General features: G+C 37.2%; 1 protein-coding gene across 3 annotated transcripts in view; it reads left to right on the top strand.

The window, feature by feature from the left end:
- LOC135221056 (serine/threonine-protein kinase PLK1-like) overlaps window positions 1–13,963 on the top strand; it is a 430,202-nt gene that overhangs the window by 308,836 nt on the left and 107,403 nt on the right. The window contains exon 1 of one of the 3 annotated variants that reach the window (XM_064258800.1): window positions 10,612–10,659. The exons of the other annotated variants lie outside the window; for them this stretch is intronic. Within the exon in view, the coding sequence (XP_064114870.1) occupies window positions 10,621–10,659 (39 nt within the window). The 5' untranslated portion in view covers window positions 10,612–10,620. Of the gene's footprint in view, window positions 1–10,611; window positions 10,660–13,963 lie in introns of those variants that run through there. 3 annotated transcript variants of the gene reach the window in all.

The raw sequence follows: 13,963 nt of genomic DNA, 5'->3' as shown, positions 1-13,963 counted from the left end.
CTTCTTTCTCTATTTCCTATTGCTTTCAGTTGCTTCTTTGAAATGAACGCCATAAACTTTGGAAGCTTGAATTTCAAGTCTGTGTCCACTCAGACGGGCTTGTTCCGTATGAATAGGGTTCATCTTCTGAATAATATGAGATCGGAGAATGGTGTAAGAAAAGTTCACTCGTATACTTTGTTTAGATATGTTCAGTTTTGTGTGCACCTGTGTGCTATTTATGTTCAGTTTTGTGTGCTCCTGTGTGCTATTTAGGAGGCTTATTTGATTTGTCGTGGCTGAATGACCAGTATGAGATCGCTTGTTTATAACGCTGGCAATAACGTGGAATTACAGTGAATAACAACGCCCAAGGCAATAATTCTCCCTTTCTTGAATATCTGCCGAGCGGATGTAATCTTTTGTTCGCGTTAATTATGTTTCCTTTTGGGTATCAGGTTTTACCTCCCTGCACTAGACTTGGAAAGAAAGAATGGAAGAGAAAAAAAGAAAAGAAAAAAAACTCGACGCCTGTTTTTATGTTTCCCTTTATGAGATTAGGTTTTTCTATCCCGTGCGAGAACGCGAATGGAAATTATGCTCGTTAAGGAGTCTTTTCAAGGGAGTAATTTCCAGCGTTTAAAGTCTTCGCGTCGGCGGTTTATCTTCCTTCTTTGTGCGCAGCTTGCTTGCTTTCTTTCTTGCTTGCTTGCTCGCGCACACGCGCGACATGCTTATGCGTTTGCAATGCCTTTTAATATTTGTGAGGTAGGAGGTTTGGGTCAAATAGTGAAGCATAACATTACTGCGAATTGCTTGTGCAGACATTTCGATGTGAGAGAGAGAGAGAGAGAGAGGTGGGGGGCTGGGGAATTACCTATCGATGTAAAGACGTATCGTAGCAGATTGTCAATTACTAAGTGTAAGGGTAAAACGCTTATATCCCCCTATTCTAACTTTCTGAGAGAGGAGAGAGAGAGAGAGAGAGAGAGAGAGAGAGAGAGAGAGAGAATTTTCTCGAAGGTGGTCGCCCACTTGATAAAACTGTCAGATTTATCACTTACTATAATTTTTCTCCATCTGTGCTAAGAACTGAATCCATTTTTCTCCCTTTACTTTTCCAAGTTAATTTCACACACTGTATCCTATTTGACTTCCATTTTTAGTTTATTTATCAATACCTATCATACAAATGACATTCAGAAAGAACGTTATGTCAGCAAAAAGAACATGACAAGACCCTTAATCTACATTCATTAGGAAGAGCACCCTCGCATTGTTTCAAAGTACTCACTGCTGAAATACGATGAGAACCCGTGTTGGAATGACAGGAGGAAGTATTGAGACGAGAATCGGCTCTCTGCTTATCGCCCCAATGCTCAGAACTGGATGCACTGACCCGAGAAGACTCTTGGTGAAATGCAACTTGAAACAAGCACACTTCTGTCAATTCTGACTGGACTCCGGTGCCGTGAAGGCGGTCCAAGTTGGGACGGTTCCAGTATTAAATCGATGTGCTTAATTATTTGTATGGGACAGAATTACAGGTGGTTAATGTCACCAAAATTACAGATGGGTAACTTCAAAAAAATTACAGGTTGATAACCTCAACAAAATTATGGGTTGATAACTGCAACAAAATTACAGGTTGGTAATTTGAAAAAAAAAAAAAAAAAAAAAAAAACACGAGTGGGTAACTTCAACAAAATTACAGGTTGATAACTTCAACAAAATCAGGGGTGGATAACCTCAACGAAATTACTGGTAGATTACTTCGGTCTTCACAAGGTATGGCACAGGATTATCAAATTTGACGGGGGTCTTAGAGCTGTGAAAGGCGTTCGTGGTACGACCCAACTTTTTTTGACGGACTCTTCGAAAGCAACTGTGTGTGTGTGTAACCGACTGGGGACGATTGATTATTATAGATAAGTGTTTAAAGTATTATTAATTCTGGGTTTTTATTTGTCCATGTGGATCTTACTCCATTATGGCGACCTGCTCGTCACACTCTCCTGGCTAAAATGGCAGAAGCTTCAATCACCAGTTGTTAAAAGTATCCAGCTTTTTTCAAAAGCTTACTCAAGAGTAGATTCCTTACTGAAGGTGTCAGTATTTGCTCTGCTACGGCCCACCCGTAATTTACTCATCCCATTTCAAGAGATTTAAAGTGATTGATATCAACCAGAGAGGGTTGATGTTATGCAGAGAGAGAGAGAGAGAGAGAGAGAGAGAGAGAGAGAGAGAGAGAGTGGATTATCAGGGAAGGGTGATAAGCTTCCGTCATCAGGGATTCCCAAAGTATTCATCGGAGTGGCGTCCCTGAACCATTACGATAAAGAGATGAAGACCACGATGAGAGAGAGAGAGAGAGAGAGAGAGAGAGAGAGAGAGAGAGAGAGAGAGAGAGAATTATAGCTCGAACGTGATGGATAGGGTTATAGAGAATAAATCATCCCATTTGCAACGGTCCCATTGAGCGTGTGGTCATCGAGTAATATTAACCCAGATGAAAAATGTATTACAATAAATATAGTCATGTGCACGCTCTCAGAATTTATGCAGCTTTTTGTAGTTTATGACATTACCATTGTAATTTTTTGATGTGCAAGTGTATTTACATGCAAGACTTTGTATCTTTGTGGTAATTGTTGTAGATTTTCCCATTACCATAGAAATGTGCTGTGCTTTAGGTTGCCAAACAGGACTAGATTTTTAATGGTAACTTTTTTTTTCACTTTTTACTGAACGCCATTGATTGCTGATATTTGTGAAAGAGAGTACTTTCTGAACTCGGCAACTTGATATAAGTTTTTTTTTATTAATATTGAAACTAAGATAAGTTTTTTTATTGATATTGAAACTAAGATAAGAGCACTCCCTTGGCAAGATTTAGGTCATCGGCGGTGCGTCCCCCCCCCCCCCACCCCCCCCCCCCAAAAAAAAAAAAAAAAAAAAAAAAAAAAAAAAAAAAAAAAAAAAAAAAGCTTAAGAAAAAAAAATTGATAAACAAATGCTGACCTGTAATGAGTAAAAGGACCCTCTCTCTCTCTCTCTCTCTCTCTCTGTCTGAGAGAGAGAGAGAGAGAGGAGAGTGAAAATGGTATCGGATCAATACGGGAAAAAATCCTGCATACCATTTTTTTCGCGAGGGGTGTGTGGGGGAGGGGAGTGGGAGGCCGGGGTGGGGGGTGTGGGGGGGGGGGGGGTGAGAGGCGAATGAAATTTCGGAAATGTTCTGATGTTTTACGGATCATTACTTTCCAGGGAATGGTATTTCCTTAGGTGTAAAATGTCCTGGAATATTTTGGCAGCCATGGTTTAAAAGTCAGCGGAAAGGTGAGGAGGGGAGGAGTGGGTGGGTGGGAAGAGGGGAGGTGGATGAGAGGCAGCAGGTGCGAGGAGGGGGGGGGGCGTGGGAGGGAGTTACTTTGATACCAGCTCAGGCGATGGCGTTTGCTTTTGACAGCTTTGATCAAGGGAGGCGTTTTATCTTGCGATGCAGAGAAATGTTGACAGTCGGTGGATATGACTGAAAGCTCCGTTCTCTCTCTCTCTCTCTCTCTCTCTCTCTCTCTCTCTCTCTCTCTCTCTCTCTGGAGTTCTTTCGGCGAGTGTGACTGAATTGAAATATTCGGCTTCCAAGTTTATATTACTGCTGTTACGGATGATTTATTCTTTCACGGTTTTATTTCAGTATAGAGTATTGTGGTTATAATATCATTGAGTCTTCTAAAGTTCTTCATTGAAGTTTTCTGAAAATTAAAAAGCAGTGAGTTTATGGCGTTGGGCTATCTCGTGCCTACATTTCCGGTACTGTGTTTACACGCACACACGTGCGCATACACGTGCATATCAGATAGAAAGAGATTGTGTATTGAACCGGAGGTCGCGATGTGGTGGTGTTTTAGTTTAGAAGATTTTATTAAATGACAGTCATCTCGAATAATAAGACTGTATCCAGAATTCAGTATTATTCTCGTATTCAGATTTCAGTATTTTTCTCGTATCCAGAATTCAGTATTTTTCTCGTATCTAGGATGCAGTATTTTTCTCGTATCTAGGATGCAGTATTTTTCTCGTGTCTAGAATTCAGTATTTTTCTTGTATCCAGATTTCAGTATTTGTCTCGTGTCTTGAATTCAGTATTTTTCTCGTTTCCAGAATTCAGTATTTTTCTTGTATCCAGATTTCAGTATTTGTCTCGTGTCTTGAATTCAGTATTTTTCTCGTTTCCAGAATTCAGTATTTTTCTCGTATCTAGAATGCAGTATTTTTGTCGTGTCTAGAATTCAGTATTTTTGTCGTGTCTAGAATGCAGTATTTTTGTCGTGTCTAGAATGCAGTATTTTTGTCGTGTCTAGAATTCAGTATTTTTGTCGTGTCTAGAATGCAGTATTTTTTGTCGTGTTTTTCTAGAATTTCAGTAATTTTTGTCGTGTCTAAGAATTTCAGTATTTTGTTTTTCGTGTCTAGAATGCACTATTTTTTGTCCGTGTTCGAGAATGCGTTTTTTTCCTCGTATCTAAGGTTTCGTATTTTCTCGTATTTTCCAGAATTTCAGCATTTTCCAATAAAAAAAAAAAAAGAAGTATTTTTCTAAGAATTCATAATTTTCCCGTATCCAGATTTCAGTATTTTTCTCGTATCTGGAATTCAGTATTTTTCTCGTGTCTAGAATTCAGTATTTTTCTCGTGTCTCGAATTCAGTATTTTTCTCGTGACTAGAATTCAGTGTTTTTCTCGTATCTAAAATTCAGTATTTTTTTCGTGTCTAGAATTCAGTATTTTTCTCGTATCCAGAATTCAGTATTTTTCTCGTATCTAGAATTCAGTATTTTTCTCGTATCCAGAATTCAGTATTTTTCTCGTATCTAGAATTCAGTATTTTTCTTGTGTCTAGAATTCAGTATTTTTCTCGTATCCAGAATTCAGTATTTTTCTCGTATCCAGAATTCAGTATTTTTCTCTTTAATTGCTTGACGTCAAAAGGATACAAAAACTCATCTTTTCCGTTTCAGAAATAAGTATTTATTTACTGGATTTTTCTTCAGTGTCTGCTTTGATGGGATGTTCTTTTGCTATTTTCACTTTACCAAAGATCATTACTCATTTCTCACCCTCTGCCGTGAGGTCTGATGATCAAAACGAGTCAATGAATTCCTCAGAGCCACTCACAGATGTAGTAGAAATATATATTAATTTCTTTTGCATCTTTATGACTCGCTTGCTGTCTCTTTACTTCATCTTAATTGACCTCCTATAGAATTGAAAGGCAATTAAGGTCCTCTTCTCTATTCAAGCCGTCTCATTAACCTCGCTTGGCTGCCTGGGATTGCTTAGCCTTAACGACTCTCATTAATCTTATATCTGTGCAATGTATCGCTTTGTATTGCTCTCTCTCTCTCTCATTGACGTGAGTTGCTCTGATGCGGGAAATTAACGTATAAATGACGCTTAAAACGCTACTTGTCTCAGTAGCGAGGCAAATGCTCCGTAGGGGAGTAGTGCCGTCAGTGCATCCGCATTCATTCCCTTTACTGTGCCTTCATTCATGTTCTTTCTTCCATCCCACTTCCCACCCTCTCCTAATAATTGATTCATAATACAACTGTTTTGGGGTTTTCCTCCTGTTACACCTTTCAAACCTTTTTTGCTGTCAATTTCCGTTCCACCTCTGAATGACCTCATAGGTCCCAGTGCTTGGCCTTTGGGCTAAATTCTATATTCAATTCAATTCAAATACAAGTTGCAATAAAAAATCGTAGGAAAATGACGGGAAACTTTTAAAAAGATTTTGAACGGCGTACTCGGCAACACCTTCCTGAAAGCGAGGAAATGCGGCTGTCGTATATCGTATGGCTTGTGCATGCGAGTGCCTTCAGACGTCTGCGCGCCTGCGCTCGACCCAGCTCGCGACAGATTCAAGATTTGGCTTCTCTCCAAATGGAATGTGCGCCCGTGCAGGCAAAGGTGTATGTTGGTATATTTGTAATATTTACATATCACGGAATTATGATGACTACTGTTTCCTCTGGCCTTTTTGCGTGACTCTTGTTCTTTCTTCTCTTTGAATTTTAAAGACATTTTCCTTTGAACTCCAAATGGAATGCATGCATGTAGACAAACGTACAGTTGTGTGTGTGGTTATGTATGTATGTATGTATTGCAATGTTTTATTTACGTATTCTGGAATTCTTTCCTGAAGTGTTTCACGTGATCAGTGTTCCATAAAGAATAAAACGTATTAACTGGGTTTATTGGTCATGATTGCAATAAACACTGAAAATTTTGCCTTCAAGATTATTCACAGGCTTAACTTTATACGTTAAAACAATATATACTTAATTCGTTTACGTTACTTATTCGTGTTTTTATATTTTTAGGGGCATTTCTTAGATTCATGTCTTCAGAAATTATATTATGGAAAAAAAGGCAAAACAAGACTTTTAATTTACACAGATAACAGAAACCACTTATTTGACCAACGGGTTTAGAGCTTTTAGTTCTTTATTTTTGCCTTTCTAATTCGCTTGTAACAACTTATCCCAAAAGCCAGTCGTTAATTTCCAACCAGCGGTAAAAGGTTCCACTTCCTTTCACCGAGATATCCTTCGCAGAAAGATTCTGCTTTCTGTTCCTCCTCCTCCTCCTCCTCCTCCTCCTCCTCCTCCGCGAGAAGAGGAGCTCAAGATGGTCATTGGCGTGCCATAAAAGGTATAGCTTTGCTTATCTGGCTTCTTTAGTAGTAGTGATGAAGCTTTTATGGAAAACTCTTTATGGTCTCTCTCTCTCTCTCTCTCTCTCTCTCTCTCTCTCTCTCTCTCTCTCTCTCTCTCTCTCTCTGTAGCGGGGTTTTCGGGTGGGCGGCGTGAGGAGGAGAGTAGCGGCCCCAGTCATGCCAAGTCTTGGAACATTAATCACGGGGCGTTATTATCGACATTCTTTTTTTTTATTATTATTATCTTTTCGTGCTCAATCTAAACCATTTCCGAACCCCCTTTTCATTCCTTTTACTGTACCTCCGTTCGTATTCGTTTTTTTCTACCTTACTTTCCATCCTTTTAATTGTTTCGTAGTTCAACTGCTTTGAGGTTTTCCTCTGTTGCAACTTTCAGACATTTTTACTGTCAGTTTCCTTTTCAGCGCCGAATGGCCTCACATGTCCCAGCGCTTGACCTTTTGGCGTAAACTCTTTTATTCTGTTCTATTCTATACCATTTCCGAAAAGGGAAGGATACGTTAACTAAATGACTGACAATGGAGGGTGTACGGGGTGCTCGTTTTCAATTAAATCTCGGTGTCTGTTTTTCGCTGGCTGAGTCTTCCGCTGTTGTGACCTCCGTTGTGTCGCTTTCCTTTAAATAAAAAAAAATAATAAATAAATAAAAGAATAAAGAAGCAAGAAGAAATTAACATTATTAATCCTGTGTTATTATGATGAATGCTGTGACCTAAGATGCAAGTTAAAATCTTAATAATGAATTTTGGAACCACCATAGCATCATTGTTTATATGGTTTCCACATTTTCATATGGCTGAAGCCGTGAAGCTTAAACCTTTGTATATCTCACAGCAATAAATCTTTCAATAATAAAATTCCATTGTGGTTTTGTTTTCGAAAGCCAGATAAAATTTTTTTTTTTTTCTCTCTCCTCCTCTTCTCTCGTCTCTCTCTCTCATCCTCTCTCTCTCTCTCTCTCTCTCTCTCTCTCTCTCTCTCTCTCTCTCAAGGTTAAACTTTGCATTTACGTATAGTGCACATTTTATTAAAAGCTTCATGATTAATTGTTTTCAATGAAATGTATGTATGTATGTATGTATGTATGTGTATTTATATTTTACATACTGAGAGAGAGAGAGAGAGAGAGAGAGAGAGAGAGAGACTTTCCACAACATATATCCAATTGGAATAATCACTTTTACTTTGAACAGTAGGCAGATTGAGTCCTCCTCCTCCTCCTCCTCCTCCTCCTCCTCCTCCTCCCTCCCTCTCCTCCTTCCGCCCCCCCCTTTTTCGCGAATCTTCCATTCGCAAGAGATTAGATCCAGACACATTAACGACTGGAGAAGGGAATCTTCAGCGCAGCTCAGATTATGATGGCTTTGTCCTCCTCAGGAAGACTCGATTCACTCCTCGCCCTCTCGCCCCTTTCCTAGCATTGGATTATGTGCAAGAAATGTTTTGTTTATTGGGTGTGAGCGCGCGTTCTTAGGTCATGGCAGTGTCATCAGAACACAGGATATATTATATAATGTTACATTGTTCTTGCAAAAAATGCACGAAACTATCATTCGTAATATTTTTCTTTTTTATGTTTATATATCTAAATTTATATATAATAATATATATATATACTATATATATATATATATATATATATATATATATATATATATATATATATATATATATATATATATATATATATATGTGTGTGTGTGTGTGTGTGTGTGTGTATGCACTACTCAATCATAATTTATTCGTGCAGCGTCGCTTGCGAATGCATTAATCAGTGATTCGCTCGACGGAAATATTTTAGAGGATCTAAAATCTTCTCAGGAGAACTGAATTAATTCCGGGACCCGTAAACCAATTCTATTAAGTTTGAAGAAAAACGAACTGCTTTGTCGGCAGAGGTGAAGTTATCAAAGGGATATCCGTCGAGGGGGGAATATAAATGAGACGAGTGAGCGTCTTATTAAAAGTCATTAGATGAGATTAAGAGCGGATCTCGCGGAGGAGACCATTCTCGGGAATAGAATCCGGAATGTGAAGTTTCAAATCTCATTCCGTTGGAAGGCTAAGAAACTACCAGACCGGCGGTGGGCTAACTAATGACCCTTTTTCTGTGTGTGTGTGTGTTTGGATGGAGGTGGTGGGGGGCTGTGGCTGGTGGAGGAGGCTTCCTTCCTTTTGAATGTAGGGGGGCGGAGACCCCTAATTGAAAGTTATCGGGTTCCCGGTTGAGGAAGGGGACGTGGATTGATGGATAGAGCGAGATAAATATGTCCCCTCCCACGAAGAGTCGTACTTGAAGAAATAGCTTCCATTTTTTCCATTAGTGGCACGGACAGCTAATTATTGGTTTTGTTTGCGGTTTAGGCCTCGCTCTTGTACTTCGTATGTGCTTCTCTGCCGCCTCCCCCTTCCCCCCTCCCAACCTCCCCACTTCCACCTTTTCCCACATTACCTTTGGAGCGCTTTTCGTGAGCAGAATCTGAGCTGGTGAACAGATGGGACATCACAGGTAATGGGGTGATGAGCCAGGCCACCTTTTGGATAATGGTTGAAACTCGCTCTCTCTTTCTCTGGCCATTTAGAAAGAATGGGTTTCCTCTCCTAATCTTTTTTACGCTTCTTCGCAGAAGTTGGGAATGTTCTGGCCACGTGCTGTCCCGGTATGTGTCCAGATAGATGGAAGCAGAGGCAGCCTTCTGGAAGACTGGAAAGGTCCATGATTTGACTTATTATCTTTATTATTATTCCGGAGATGAACCTTATATTGTATGAAACAGTCCTAAAATGGTTTATTGACTTGAATCACAAGCATTCACAAAGAAACAGTTGTTGTTTTTAATGTGAAAGTAACAACAGAAGATAACAGGAAATACAGAGAAGAGATAAGTTATTAGAAAACAAAAATGATTAACAAGTTAGTCAATGAATATATAAAAATGTAAATAAAAAATTAAAAGTACTGGGAAAATTGTTTGAGGGCAGAAGTGCGTTGCGTCTTTGCTTGAATTGTGAGGTTTTCATTGCACGACATCCTCACGAAGCTGTTCAGATTATAGCAAGAAAATTCTCTTAAATATAAATGTATATGTGTGTGTGTGTGTGTGTGTATATATATATATATATAATATATATATATATATATATATATATATATATATATATATATAATATATATATATATATATATATATATATATATATATATATATATATATGAAAGCAAGAGCGTTCAGTTTCACGGATCTGCCCTGTCTTCTCAGATCTCAGAGGTTACGACCCGCATTAGTCAGTAGGTAACCCTTTTCCTCTTTATGACTGTGATAAATTGGCTCCCGCTTCCCGCACTCCTGTAAACTTCGGGGAAGGATAACGCACCGTGTCGTAAGGATATTCGGTAAAGTAGGAGGATCATGTCTCTCTCTCTCTCTCTCTCTCTCTCTCTCTCTCTCTCTCTCTCTCTCTCTCTCTCTCTCTCTCTGCCTTTCCTTCCACTGGTCACAGTGGTCGTGATAATCATGTGAACATAAACTCGAAACGAAAATTCATTTTTAAAGGTTTGGTAAAATATTTTCTGAGTTAACAGCCACCTTTTCACAGGTAACCAAAATTAATTACGTGAAAATGTTAACATAGACCGAAAATGGACATTTAGCTAATACGTTATTTGCTTTATTTTCTTTTGGTGTTCGTAGATACACCGTTAATGAACTACTTAAATGAAAGGAATTTCAGGATTTGTAGACAACATAAGGTATCGTTGTGATGTCTTCCAAATATTATTGATAATTCTACTTTTGGTGAGAATTTCGACTTGAATCTGCTCATGATATAAAAATCTTATTCTTTTGTCGTCAGTAGAATTAATTTTTATTCTTTATTTTTCCAGGTAAGCTGCGGCCATGAACGGATCTAACGAAGGAGCATCAGGCAAGCTGAATGTAAGTTTGTCCTACAGTAGCACAATTCATTTTCACTTATCATTAAGTTTATCCTTACTTATATGATATCAAATATTTTATATTCTGAAAAAACAGCTGACCCATGAGGACGGGATGACAGAATAGGGGCTTTCAGTTTTTGAGATAACTCTCTCTCTCTCTCTCCTATCTCTCCTCTCTCTCCTCTCATTCTCGTCTCTCTCTCTCATCTTCCCTCTCCCCTCTCTCTCTCTCTCTCTCGTATTTTTTACCCAGAAAGTTTGACTCTTATCCGGCTAATCTTAGATCCAGACCCTTGAAAGGGGGAAGTTTAAGTTAGTGGGTATATTTTTTTATGATTCCACTCTCAGTACTTAGTGTTTCTCTCAAGTTCTTTAATTAGCTACCCTGCTTCGTTTTCTTCTCTTCCTGTCAGTTTTGAAAAGTGGCAAAATCTGTCTCTTCCTGTATCAGTTTTATTCATTAGGCAGTAAGTGTCCAGCAACATCAGATTGCCTTATGTTAGTCTGCAGTTTGTCGTCAACATTAAATTGAAGTGCGTGTAGTAGGTGTCAGTATGTATATAAGTGTACTTGAAACTGTATCACTTGCGCTCTTGCACTGTTCATTCATTCATACAAACAATAACATGAACTTAATTAAGCGGGATGTCATCTAACCGAGATTGTATTTAGGAAAGTTAACAAGCTTTCAAGGACTAACTGTCCCCATCGTCCTGTTGAAACGAGGCCCTGTTATTCTTTGAGCGCCTCAGTGGCGTGATCGGTATGGTCTTGGCCTGCCACCTCGGTGGGCGCGATTTCGATTCCCGGGCATTCCACAGAGGGGTCAGAGATGTGTATTTCCTGTTGATAGAAGTTCACCCCCGACGTGGTTCGGAAGTCACGTTAAGCCGGTGGTCCCGTTGCTGAATAACCACTGGTTCCATGCAACGTAAAAGCACCATACAAACTAACTTATTCTTTGTACTTGTAGTATATATAGAATCTCTCTCTCTCTCTCTCTCTCTCGTTCCTCTTTCTCGTATCCTTTGGGTGCGGGGGTCTCTGTCTCTCTCGGGCTCTCTCGTCTCTCTCTCTCTCTCTAATAATATCCTGGAAGGTTATATTTCCAAAATTTACAAAGGTAGCTGACTACCCCTATCTTCAGTCAAGCACTGTACACTCTGGGAAGGGCTGCAATTGTCCTGTTAGCTTGGGTTCGGAATATTTATTTATTTTAATGTTTCACAGATTTTTGTCTGTGTAAGACGGATCGGATGCTTTCCTCATTTCAGTTCATTCGCAAAAACAACGGCATACATTTTATCAATTGTAATTTTTTTATAATGTTTAAGCTTGGGTGTATTTTTTTAAAACTTGGGGGTATTTGTTTTAAAGACTAAAGCTTGTATTTTTTTTTTAATGACTGAAACTTGTATGTTTTTTTGTTTTTCAACAAGACTAAAACTTAATTTTTTAAAAAGACTGAAACTTGTATGTTTTATAACAAGACTAAAACTTGTATTTCTTTAACAAGACTAAAACTTGTATTTTTTTAACAAGACTGAAACTTGTATGTTTTTGGTTTTTTAACAAGACTAAAACTTTATTTTTATTTATTTATTTTTTTTTTTTTTTACAAGACTAAAAAAACGTAAACTTAGTTTTTTTTAACAAGACTGGAACTTGCATTTGTTAACAAGACTGAATTTACTTTTTTTTTTTTTTATTTATTTATTTTTTTTTTTTGGGGGGGGGGAACAAGTTCTGACAAGGCTGAAACGCGTATGTTTTTTAAGACTGACACGACTGCAACTCGTATGTAAATAAATTAGGAGATATATTTTAACCCAATAGCAAGTTACAAGCAAGCGTCATCATGAGCCCGTGGGAGTCACCCCTTTGGCTTTATTGTCATGTCTGACAGGCGTCAAGTTGAGAGACAGTCGTGTTTTTTGTGTGTGTGTGGGGGGGGGGGAGGGGGGGGGGGGGGGGGGCATTTTTGGGGGGGAGCTTTTAGTCTTTTACCTTCTGAAGCACACTCGAAACCGCCCACCCACCCCGAGCCTCCACTCGTTCTTTAGAAAAGCGAGGGTTGGGGAAGTACCCCCCCCCCCCTACCTCCCCCCCCCCCCTCTCTCTCTCTCTCTCTCTCTAATAAAGGTTCCCTTGAGAACTCCCGATGGTGGCCTCGTACCCCTACCACGCGCCACACGCCAAAGGCACTTCACTTTTTTTCCTTCCCCTTTTTTATTTTTTTCTTCTCTCTCTCTCTCCTGCTTCCAAAAAAGAAAAAAAAATCGATGAATGCTTTAGGCTTCGTTTATGTCGCATTTTCAGTTTTCCATGTGATTGTTTAGATAGATATTATTTTTTAATGTATATATATAATATATATATATATATATATATATATATATATATATGTATGTATGTATGTGTATGTATGTTATGTATGTATATGTATGTATGTATGTATGTATGTATGTATATATTGAATGTACATATAGTTAGTTATATATGAATGTATAATAATGATAAAAATCGCCCATAAAAACACCAAAAGTCATATAGCATTTAACTTTCTACAATTTGGGTGGTTTGTTTATGGGTTCCTGTTTTATTAGGTGGAATTCTGTTTTAAAGTGTGTGTATTTACATATAGATACACACACACACACACTACCACATACTATATATATATATATAAAATATAACACATATATATATATATATATATATATATAGATATATATCATGTATATATATATATATATATATATATATATACTATATATATATATAGTATATATATATATATATATATATATATATATATATATATATATATATATATATATATGTATATATATATATATATAATATATATATATATATATATATATATATATCATATATGTATTATATATATAGATTAATACTATAGTATTATATAATTATTATATATTTCTATCATTTATATTTAATATTAAATATATATATATATTATATATATAATATCTTAATAATATATATATATACCACTTGTATATATATATATATATATATATATATATATATATTATATACATATATGTATATATATATATAATATTATATACATACGTTATTAATATATCTAATAATATATTCTATATTTATTATACCCACATTTATATATAATAGATATTATATATATATAATATAAGATATACACATATATATATATAGGATATACCACACATATGATGTTATATATTATTATATATATAGATTAATTATATGTATAGTATATATTTTATATCAACAATTTTAATAATGGT

The sequence above is a fragment of the Macrobrachium nipponense genome, chromosome 2, assembly GCF_015104395.2.
Source record: "Macrobrachium nipponense isolate FS-2020 chromosome 2, ASM1510439v2, whole genome shotgun sequence".
Lineage (NCBI taxonomy): Eukaryota > Metazoa > Arthropoda > Malacostraca > Decapoda > Palaemonidae > Macrobrachium > Macrobrachium nipponense.
This window is presented reverse-complemented; position numbering and strand designations above follow the sequence as displayed.